Raw genomic sequence first — 11,520 nt, forward strand, 5'->3', positions numbered from 1 at the left:
ACAATTAGTTAATTAAAAAGGAAATTTGAAAAAGGGGAAGGGATTTTCGAAAATTAGAGAGAGATTTAGTTAGGTAGTTTTGAAAAAGATAAGAATCAAACAAAAAGTAAAGTGGTTAATTGAAAAAGATTTGAAAATCAAATTTGAAAAGATAAGAAGTTAGAAAAGATTTTGAAATCAAATTTTGAAAAAGATGTGATTGAAATTTATTTTGAAAAATATTTGAAAAAGAATTTTAAAAAGATTTGATTTTGAAAATTAAAGTTGATTACTTGACTAACAAGAAACAAAAAGATTTGATTTTTAAGATTTAAAGATTGAACCTTTCTTATTAGGCAAATAACAAACTTAATATTTTTGAATCAATCACATTAATTGTTAGCATTGAATTCAAAAATATGAACTAAAAATAAGAAAAAGATTTTGAAAATTAATTTAAAATTTTCGAAAATATGAAAGAAAAATGAAAAAGATTTGATTTTTGAAAAAGATTTGAAAAAGATAGGATTTTTAAATTGAAAATTTGATTTGACTTATAAGAAACAACTAGATTTTAAAAAGTTTTGAAAAAGTCAACTCGAATTTTCGAAAATTTATGAGAGAAAAAGGGAAAGATATTTTTTTTTTATTTTTAATGAAGATAAAGAAAAAACACAAAATATGACCCAAAACATTAAGATTTTGGATCAAAACAAATGATGCATGCAAGGACACTATGAATGTCAAGATGAACACCAAGAACACTTTGAATGTCAAGATGAACACCAAAAATTTATTTTTGAAAATTTTTAAGAAAAGAAAAACCTGCAAGTTACCTGTTCGGTAAGTCGGATACCGGACGACTCGGGTTGGTATCCTGGTTGGTGATGGGGTCTCGTCAGGTTGTGGACTGCCGGTCAGGTGTAGGCGAGGCCCCGAGCACTTCGTGCGAAAAAGGGGGGTGTCACCTGCAAAGACACTCCGATGCTCTAGTCAGTAAATGTGCAGGCAAAAAGGGGATGGAGTGATGTGTGACGTACCTCGGGGGAAGGGTAAAACCTTCCCCTTATATACTGTGTCAGAGGTGGGCCCTGCAAGGACAGGCCCACTTTCTTCGAGGCGTTCTCCTCACAGCTGTAGGTGAGCTGTTAGGGACGCGTGTCCAGGTCGGCTGCGAGGCGTCCTGCCCCTGACCGTCCGGGTCGGGTGGTGCTCGGGTCGGCCCAATCTGTAGAGGGTTTGGGCCAGGCCGTAACAGTGCCCCCACGCGTTAGTAATAGTCGTGAGAGCTATTAGTGGCATGTTACTTCTTGTTCCATGCGTTGTCGTCAGGTCGGCCGCCCGTGGGAGGGACGTGCCCCCTGCGCGCGTGTCTCTTGGTTGCTGAGGCAACCATTTGTCACTTCGTTCTTTGTGCTGAGCATTAAATGCTCATAATTGGTTGCAAAACCCCGCGTGCAAAGACCATTTTTCCCTTGGCCCTTTCACGCTTTTTGTAGTGGTTTTTAAACAGTTTCTTCTTTCTCTCTCTCCCATTCTTGCTACTCCCATTTTCTTCTCTCCCTGATATCCAAAACTTCGTTCGAGCATTCCTGTGCCTCTTCTTTCCCTCCTAAGTTCCTGCAATCAATTCAGGTAACTCTTAATTCCTGCTTTCTTGTGCTTTACTGCTGTATGTTTGTTGCTTGTATTTGTTCTGCGTTTTTGCTGTTGTTGGTCTTTGATTTTTGTTGGTAGATGGTGTTCTAGTATCAGATAGATGCGTTAGGGGAGGGGTACCATTCCAAGGTAGGCTTTTAGGTAGCTTGCATGATAGATATCCGTAGCAATGCTTGATCTTAACTGCTGAATAGAATGGACGTAGTTTCTGGGTTTTTCCTGGATTTTCGACCTCATAGACTAACGGAGTGGTACCCCCACTGTAGATATGCCTCGCGTCGTTTCACGGGCTTCCGTCTCTGCTGCGGGTTACGACCCCTATGCTTGGGTTGTTTCCGATTTGAAGGACTCCCCAAACCAGATGGACGAGGGTGAGTTGACTGAATTCTGACAAGCCGAGTATCTCTGCGGCGGGACAGACGAAGAGGCCAACTATGACGTCTTCATTCCTGCCCCCCATGAGCGGCTGTACGAGATTAATTTTCATTCCCCCCGGGTTGTCGACTGGTGTTGGTTTTACAAATCCATGTTCACCCAGGTGGGCGTTCGCATACCGTTTTCCGACTTCCAGATGTCGCTTCTTAATCGGATATCCGTGTCGCCATCGCAGCTTCATCCGAACAGCTGGGCCTCTATCCGTTGTTTCGAGATGGTTTGTGAATATCTCGAGCTGCCGGTGTCAGTGGATGTCTTTCTGTTCTTCTTCAATATTACTAACCCTTCCAAGGAGGGGAAAGCAAGGAAAGGGTTCCTGTCCTTCCGATCTGCCCAAGGTCGGAGGATATTTGGCTTGTTCGAGGACTCCTACCATGGGTTCAAAGACAAGTATTTCAAGGTTCGTCCCGCCAAAGGTCGTCATCCTTTTTGGTTGTCGCTAGAGGGGGAACGCCTCATCCCGTCGTATTGGAGCTTCGGGGCGGGGTATAACACTTTCATCAAGGTGAACTACAAGGGGATGTCCCCTGAAAATAAGAGGATTGCCGACGTGCTGTTCGCGGTTTTTGGAAAAAACCACGTGAATCCCCACCTCCTTATGGGTGACCGGGAGGTCGCCCGGAGTTATATTTGTGAGCTGTTTTGCCTTGTGTTTTTGTGTTGCTTATTTAATTTGCTTTTACCGACTTCACGACTGACGCATTTGTTTCTTTGTTGTAGTGGAGATGTCTGCTTCAGTGACAGGGCTCGAGGGTTTGGTCAAGACCTTTTCGGAGGATAGCGACGAGGAGAAAACGAACGAGAAGGCCGACGGGAAGTCAGAAGGTCCTGCCGAGGAGAAGAAGGATCAGGCTGTGTCCTCTCCCCAAGACACCGCAATGTCCGAAAAGAATTCGGACGGGGTGCGGGCCTCTCCTATTCCTGAGGAGACGACCGGCGTCGGGCAGTCGTCCTTCACCCAACAGGAGCACGATGATTTCCAGCTTGTTCATACTCCCAAGAGGCAGATGGCCTCTTCCAGCCCAGAAGGGACTCTCACTGTTATGGAGAGGAACTTTGATGCCGGTGCCTTTATTGACAATCAGCTGATTCCTGGTACGGAGGACCACTTTCTTGGAACCGAGCTCACGGGCCAAGCGAGGTGGATGTACCGCACTCTTCTTCGCGGAGCGGTGATAGCCCGGAAAGCCGAGTTTGAGTTTTCAGGCATGCAGGTGTTGCGGAGGAAACTTGATACTGTTGCCAAAGCCAATAATGAATTCAAGGTCCAGGTTGAGAAGCTCCAAGAGCAGTTGTTCGTGGCGGAGAAGGGGCGCAAGGGTGCCGAGGAGAAGGCCACGTCTTTTGAGGAAAAACTGAAGGTCTCCGATGCCGCCGTCTCCCGTTTAACCGAATGGGAGATGACTTTGGAAAGCCAGCTTAGTGCCGCATAAGGTCGGGTGGTCGCTATTGAGAAGGAGCGTGACCAGGCCGTTTCGTCAGCTAAGGCTGCCCGGGCCGAAGTCGAGGAGCTCAAGAAGAAGCACAAGGCGACTAAACTGCAAGGGAAGAATGCGATCTTCATGACTGAGGAGGCTCTTAAGGCTTAGGTGAAGATCGTGGTTCCAGAATTCGACACGTCGAAAGTGACCTCTTGTAACTCTGCTTCTGTATGGCTTTGTAAAATACTTTGTTGCAACTGTTATGACATTTGTTACGCTTTAATGGTCGCATGGTCGGCCTCTAATTATCGCATTTAACTTGTTTGTTTAGTATTACATTTTTTGTTACCGTTTTTCCGGTATGGACTTATTGCTTGTGTCCGTTTTGCCATCTACGTTGACAACATGGTCGAGACCGTCTTGGTCATATCATCGCGGCCGTTAGTTATGGCTATGATCCGACTGGCTCCCGGGGTGATCAGTCCCGGGTTGCCGTTAAAGAATGCGATTGCGTAGGGTATGTATTGGAGAATAGTAGATGGAAGAATTCAGAAAAGTAGAAATTAATCGTTAGCTAAACAAATTCATGAACACGGTGGGTACTTGACAGAGTAAATCATTAGAAATTAACATGACAAAGGTAAACATCTATCTAGCTCGTCAGGCCGTTTGGCCGGTGTGCCCAAGCTATGAATAGAACCTCCTTAGGTTACCTGCATTCCATGTTCTTGGAATTTCTTTGTCGTCGAGTCTCTCCAACTTGTAGGCGCCTTTGCCAAGCACTTCTTTGACCCTGTAGGGGCCTTCCCAGTTTGCTGCCAGCTTTCCTTCACCTGGTGTCGGTAGTCCAATGTCGTTGTGTTGCAAGACGAGGTCATTCTCTTCAAACTCCCTTCTGAGCACTTTAGTGTTGTAGCGCAGCGCCATCCTTTGTTTCAGTGCTACTTCCGACAAGTGAGCACTTTCCCTGGCCTCATCCACTAAGTCCTTCTCAACCGCCTCTTCTACCCCTTTCAGAAGTAACCGTGGACTCAGCTCGCCAACCTCCACTGGTATCACTGTATCAACTCCGTATGTCAGGCGAAAGGTGGTTTTGCCTGTGGAGCTTTGCTCGGTTGTGCGGTAGGACCATAGAACGGAGGCAAGTTCGTCGGCCCATGCCCCCTTTTCGTTGTCTAGCCGTCTTTTGAGGCCTAGCAAAATGACTTTGTTTGCGGACTCTACTTGTCCATTTGTCTGAGGATGCTCTACCGAGGAGAACTTCTGCTTTATGCCTAGGCCGGTGAGGAATTATGTGAATTTTCTGTCGGCGAATTGCGTTTCGTTATCCAAGATAACGACTTCTGGGATGCCGAATCGTGTTATCACCTGCCTCCACATGAACTTTCTACAGTTGGCTGATGATATACTGGCCAGGGGTTCAGCCTCTATCCATTTTGTGTAGTAGTCAATGGCAACTATGAGGTATTTGACTTGCCCCGGGCCGATTGGAAAGGGTCCCAGTAGGTCGACCCCCCATTGTGCCAAAGGTCGGGAGGACATCAGTAGACTCAGCTCGGAGGCCGGCGCTCTGTGGAAGTTGGCGTTCTCTTGGCACCTGACACATTTTCTCACGAATTCGCTAGAGTCTTTCATCATTGATGGCCAGTAATATCCAGCTTGGATGAGCTTCCTTGCTAGGGCTTTGCCCCCGATGTGGTGGCCGCAGCATCCCTCATGGACTTCCTTAAGTACGTAGTCCGTCTGGTCGGGGTGCAAGCACTTCAATAGGGGTTGGCTGAGCCCCTTTCTGAACACTTGTCCCTGTATGATTGCATATTTGGCTGCCTCTCTCCTCAACATTTTGGCTGCTCTCTCATCGTCAGGTAGTTTGCCATGTTCCAGGAAATTTGTGATGGGATCCAACCAGGAGGGGCTTGATTTTGCCAAATGGAGGGCGACCGTCGGCTCCTTTACCATGTCCTGGATGAGAGACCGGTTGCCCGCTCCCGGCTTCGTGCTCGCTAGTTAAGATAAGAGGTCTGTCCGTGTGTTCCTCTCTCTCTGAACGTGTTAGATTGTGACCTCCTGGAACTGCCTGGTCAATTCTCTAACCTTTTCCAAATACCTTTGCAGCAGTGGGTCTCTGGCTTGATAGCTTCCATTTACCTGTGAGGTGACGACCTGTGAGTCGCTGTACACTTCTAGCCTTGTCGCCCCGACTTCCCGGGCCAGGATTAATCCACCCAAAAGGGCTTCGTATTCCGCTTGGTTGTTTGATACGGGAAATCCGAACTTGGTCGATTGCTCGTATATGACCCCAGCCGGGCTCTCTAAAATGACCCTGGCACCCCCGAACATTTGGTTGGAGGCCCCGTCTACATGGAGCCTCCACCGTGTGCCTGTTTCCTCAGGGGGATCACTTGTTACCTCTACTAGGAATTCTGCCATCGCCTGTGCCTTGATTGCATGTCGGGGCTCGTACTGCAAGTCATATTGGGAGAGCTCGATGGCCCAATTCATCATCCTTCCTGCCAAATCAGGCTTTTGGAGTACTTGGCGAATTGCTTGGTCCGTTCTCACGACGACACAGTGGCCCTGGAAGTATTGCCTCAGCCTTCGGGAGGAGGTTAGGAGTGCCAGCGCCAGTTTCTCTAGTTTGCTGTACCTCAGCTCTGCTTCTTGTAGCGCCCTGCTTACAAAGTAGATTGGTTGCTGGGTCTTCCCTTCTTCTCGTACTAGCACTGCTGCAAGCGCTTCCTCCGTTACGGCTAGGTAGAGGTAGAGGGGTTCTCCAGCCTTAGGCTTCTCGAGCACTGGAGGTGTTGCTAGGATTTCTTTGAAGTGGTTGAATACTTCCTCGCATGCAGGAGTCCATTCAAATGCTATCGCCTTTTTCATCAAATTGAAGAAGGGCAGGGCTTTTGCTGCTGATGCACCGAAAAAATGGGATAACGCAGTCAGCCTTCCTGCCAATCGCTGGACGTCTTTGATATAACCCGGGCTCCTCATTTGGAGGATCGCTTGGCATTTCTCAGGATTGGCTTCTACCCCTCTTTGGGTTATCATGAACCCTAGGAACTTCCCGGCCTCCATGGCAAAGGCGTATTTGATCAGGTTGAGCCTCATGCCGTGTTGTCGAAAGGATGCGAACACGCCCCCCAGGTTGCTTAGGAGATCATCAGGTCGTGTGGTTTTCGCGAGGGTGTCATCCACGTAGACTTCCAATGTCTTGCCTATGAGTTCGCTGAATATCTTGTTCATCAGCCTCTGGTACGTAGCGCCAGCGTTTTTCAGGCCAAAAGGCTTCACCTTATAACAATAGATCCCCCCTGGCATTATGAACGCCGTCTTATCCTCGTTGGGCCAGTGCATCGGTATCTGATTGTACCCGGAGTAGGCGTCCATGAAGCTCAGGTACCGATATCCCGCCGCCGCGTCGACGAGTGCATCAATGTTGGGAAGGGGATAGCAGTCCTTGGGGCATGCTTTGTTGAGGTCGGAGTAATTCACATACATTCTCCACCTCCCATTGTGCTTTTTTACCAAAACTATATTTGATAGCCAAGTGGAGTAGTCTAGTTCACGGATGAACCCTGCTTCAAGGAGGCCGGCCGTCTGTCTGGCCACCTCTTCTGCCCTTTCTTGTGACATCTTCCTTCTCCTTTGGGCCACCGGCTAGGCTTCCGGTTTGACGGCCAGGCTATGTGACATGAGTTGGGGGTCTATCCCCGGCATGTCGGACGGTGTCCAAGCAAACAGGTCAGCGTTGGCACTAATCATCTCCATCAAAGGTTCTTTCAATTCATAGGGGAGATTTCTGTTTATGAATGTAAATTTCTCCTCCGCGTCCCCAACTCTGAATTTTTCCAGGTCCCCCTCTGGCTCGGGCCTGGGATTGTCGTCTATTTTGGCATCCAGGTCAGCAAGGAACACCCCTGATGCTTCTTTGGATTTTTTCCTCAATGAGAGGCTGGCATGGTCGCAGGCGACTGCCGTTTCTAGGTCTCCTCTAATGGATCCTACGGATCTGTCGTCCGTAACAAACTTCATCACGAGCAGCTTCGTACTGATCGCTGCTCCAAGATCGTTGATGGTTTTTCTCCCCAGGATGATGTTGTAGGCTGTGGAATTGCGCAAAATTACGAAATCGGCCATTATTGTCCTTCGCCTCTGTCCTTGTCCCATGGAGGTCGGGAGGGAGATAATCCCATCGGGCTTGATAAAGTGATCGCCCAACCCTACCACACCGTGTTGGTGGGTCGCTAGGTCGGCGTCACGTAGTCCCAGGGCATCGAATACGTTGCGGAACATGATGTTTGAGTCTGCTCCTGTATCCACGAGGATCCGTTTGATGAGACCGGTTCCGATTCTGGCCGTGATGACCATGGGCGGGCTCTCCAGGACCTCGTCAAACCATTGGTCTTCTGGACCAAAGGAGATGGATGGGAGCCTCTGGGGACTTGACGTAGACGAAGAGGAGACTGCCAGGATTTTGGCGTCTTTTTTCTGTGCCGACTTCGACCTCAGGGCCGAACTTCTCGCCGTTACTACGTTCACCACCGTGAGGCCATGGTCGTCTCCCTCCGGCTCTTGGCGTCGCCTTGTCGCCTGAGACCCGTCCTCGCCCTCGTGGTCGCGATTCCGTCTCCTTGGCTCTCTAATGAGGTGGGAGAATTCGGTTAGCTTCCCGTCCCTGATTGCTTGCTCTAGTGCATCCTTTAGGTCGAAACAGTCTTGGATCTTGTGTCCATATCCCTTGTGATATTCGTAATAAAGGCTTTTGTTTCCCCCTGTTTGATCCTTTAGAGGTCGGGGTTTCGACAGTATTCCCTTCTCGGCTTTCTGTTGGTAGACTTCCATGATCGGTGCCGTGAGGAGAGTGTAATTCGTGAATTTTCTGACTCGGGAGAATGGCTTTGGCGTCTTGTTCACACCGCCGTCTCTGGCGTGTTCCCTTGGTCTTTCTCTGCTCTCATGGTGCCGGGTTTGGTTGTGAGGGGGCTGCCGTTTGTTGGCAGCCACGACCCGGCTGACTTCTTCATCATTAATGTACTCCCTCGCCACACACTGGATCTCCTGCATTGTCTAGACTGGTTTCGTAGTAAGATGCTTTCTGAAGTCCTCGTTCAGGAGTCTGTTTGTCAAGCACAAACTTGCTACCGAGTCCGTCAGCCCGTCAATCTCCAAGCATTCATCGTTGAACCGATCCAGGTACTTCCTGGTTGACTCGTCGGGTCTTTGAGTACCCCCAGCAGATTGATTGGGTGCTTTGCTTTGGCGATCCTGGTCGTGAATTGGGCTAAGAAAGCATGACTGATGTCTGCGAAACCGGTCACTGAGCCTTGCGGGAGGTTATTAAACCACCGTATTGCAGGTCCCGCCAAAGTGACCGGGAAAGCTCGGCACCTTACCTCGTCTCCCACTCCTTCTAAGTTCATCCTGGCCTCAAAGGCCGTGAGGTGTTCCAGCGGGTCTTGTGTTCCATCATACCTCATGTCCGTTGGCTTGTCAAAATGTTTTGGCAGCCGGACCTCGAGTATGGAACGATAGAATGGGGTCGCTCCCATTATCACGGGTCCCCGGGTTCTCGCCGTTCTTCCTTCGTCGTCTTCCCGATGAGCGTCTTCGTGTTCGCGATCCGTTGTACGCTGCCTCTCATGTCTGGCATAGATGATGGGGTCGTGGCATCTCCTCATGCGCCCTCTTCCCCAGCGCTCTCGAACTCAGCTTGGGGGCTGGGCGTGCGTCTGGAGTGGCTCCTGGAGTAGGAGCGAGAGTGGATTTGTTCTGGGGTGTGCTGATCGTGATCTTTTTCTGCCAATCGACGTTCCAAGTCTTGCATTCTGTGGCGTAGCTCTTGCATTATTCTGGCGTGGTTATCGCCAGTTCTTCCGAAGGGGCATCTCTCGTGAGATTGTGTCGTGTGTCTTGGGGGGATCCTGTGCGCTGCCGTGAAGCAGTCGCGACGGGGTCCCCTACGGGTTCGGGCTCACGGCCTTCTCCACCTTGGGTCAGTACGAAGTCCATGGACGATCCCCACAGACGGCGCCAATGTTCGGTAAGTCAGGTACCGGACGACTCGGGTTGGTATCTTGGTTGGTGATGGGGTCTCGTCTGGTCGTGGACTGCCGGTTAGGTGTAGGCGAGGCCCCGAGCACTTCGTGCGAAAAAGGGGGGGGTGTCACCTGCAAAGACACTCCGACGCTCTAGTCAGTAAATGTGCAGGCGAAAAGGGGATGGAGTGATGTGTGACGTACCTCGGGGGAAGGGTAAAACCTTCCCCTTATATACTGTGTCAGAGGTGGGCCCTGCAAGGACAGGCCTACTTTCTTCGAGGCGTTCTCCTCACAGCTGTAGGTGAGCTGTTAGGGACGCGTGTCTGGGTCGGCTGCGAGGCGTCCTGCCCCTGACCGTCCGGGTCGGGTGGTGCTCGGGTCGGCCCAATCCGTAGAGGGTTTGGGCCAGGCCGTAACAACACCAAACTTAGAGATTTTTCATGTTTAGACACTATGAATGCAAAAATGCATATGAAAAACAACAAAAGACACAAAAACAAGAAAATATGAAGATCAAACAAGAAGACTTGTCAAGAACAACTTGAAGATCATGAAGAACATATGCATGAGTTTTTCGAAATTTTAAAGAAAGAGATAAACATGCAATTGACACCAAACTTAAAACTTGACTTAAGACTCAAACAAGAAACACAAAATATTTTTGATTTTATGATTTTATATATTTTTTTGGATTTTCGAAAATCAATTGGAAAAAGAAAAACAAGGATTTCAAAATTTTTAATATGAATTCCAAGAATCTTGCAATGTTAGTCTAAAGCTCCGGTCCAGGAATTAGACATGGCTCACTAGCCAGCCAAGCTTTCAGTGAAAGCTCCAGTCCAAAACACTAGACATGGCCAATGGCAGCCAAGCTTCAGCAGATACAAATCAGGCATATAACAGCTGATACTTCAATTAACTTGCCTCTATGCTGATGAGTGAAAGCCTCAGTCCAAAAGAATTAGACATGGCTATACAGCCAGCCAGGCTTCAACGTGCTTCATGAAACTCTAGAATTCATTCTTAAAAATTCTGAAGAAAAATATATTTTTGAAAATAGATTTTTTTTTCAAAATTAATAATAATAAAAATAAAAATCTTAAAATTAAAATAAATTTACCCAATCTGAGCAACAAGATGAACCGTCAGTTGTCCAAACTCGAACAATCCCCGACAACGGCGCCAAAAAGTTGGTGCACGAAATTGTGATCTCTAACAATGGCGCTCAACTTGGTATGCGCGTTCATAATCTCAGCACTTTCTTCACAACTTCGCACAACTAACCAGCAAGTGTACTGGGTCGTCCAAGTAATAAACCTTACGTGAGTAAGGGTCGATCCCACGGAGATTGTCGGCTTGAAGCAAGCTATGGTCACCTTGTAAATCTCAGTCAGGCGGATTCAAATGGTTATAGATATTTAATAATAAAAAGATAAACAAAACGTAAAATAAAGATAGAGGTACTTATGTAATTCATTGGTGAGAATTTCAGATAAGTGTATAGAGATGCTTTCGTTCCTCCTGAACCTCTGCTTTACTGCTGTCTTCATCCAATCAGTCTTACTCCTTTCTATGGCAAGCTGTATGTTGGGCATCACCATTGTCAGTGGCTACATCCCGTCCTCTCTGTGAAAATGGTCTGATGCGCTGTCACTGCATGGCTAATCATCTGGAGGTTCTCGATCATACTGGAATAGGATTCACCATCCTTTTGCGTCTGTCACTACGCCCAGCACTCGCGAGTTTGAAGCTCGTCACAGCCATCCCTTCCCAGATCCTACTCGGAATACCACAGACAAGGTTTAGACTTTTCGGATCTCAAGAATGGCCGCTAAAAATTCTAGCCTATACCACGAAGACTCTGATCTCATGGAATGGAAGGCTCAGTTGTCAGGCAAGGCAACCATGTGTCATGAACCAGGAGGCTAAGAGATACGCACTCAAGCTATCGCAAGTAGAACGGAAGTGGTTGTCAGGCACGCATTCAT

The 11,520-nt window shown here is 48.2% G+C and overlaps 1 protein-coding gene across 1 annotated transcript; it reads right to left on the reverse strand.

The window, feature by feature from the left end:
* Window positions 4,182-5,453, reverse strand: LOC107611209. The gene is made up of 2 exons (XM_016313163.1): window positions 5,183-5,453; window positions 4,182-4,768 (listed from the first exon to the last, which is right to left on the reverse strand). The coding sequence occupies exons 1-2, from the start codon at window positions 5,451-5,453 to the stop codon at window positions 4,182-4,184; spliced, it is 858 nt and encodes a 285-aa protein (XP_016168649.1).

The sequence above is a fragment of the Arachis ipaensis genome, chromosome B08 (assembly GCF_000816755.2).
Source record: "Arachis ipaensis cultivar K30076 chromosome B08, Araip1.1, whole genome shotgun sequence".
Taxonomy (NCBI): Eukaryota; Viridiplantae; Streptophyta; class Magnoliopsida; order Fabales; family Fabaceae; genus Arachis; species Arachis ipaensis.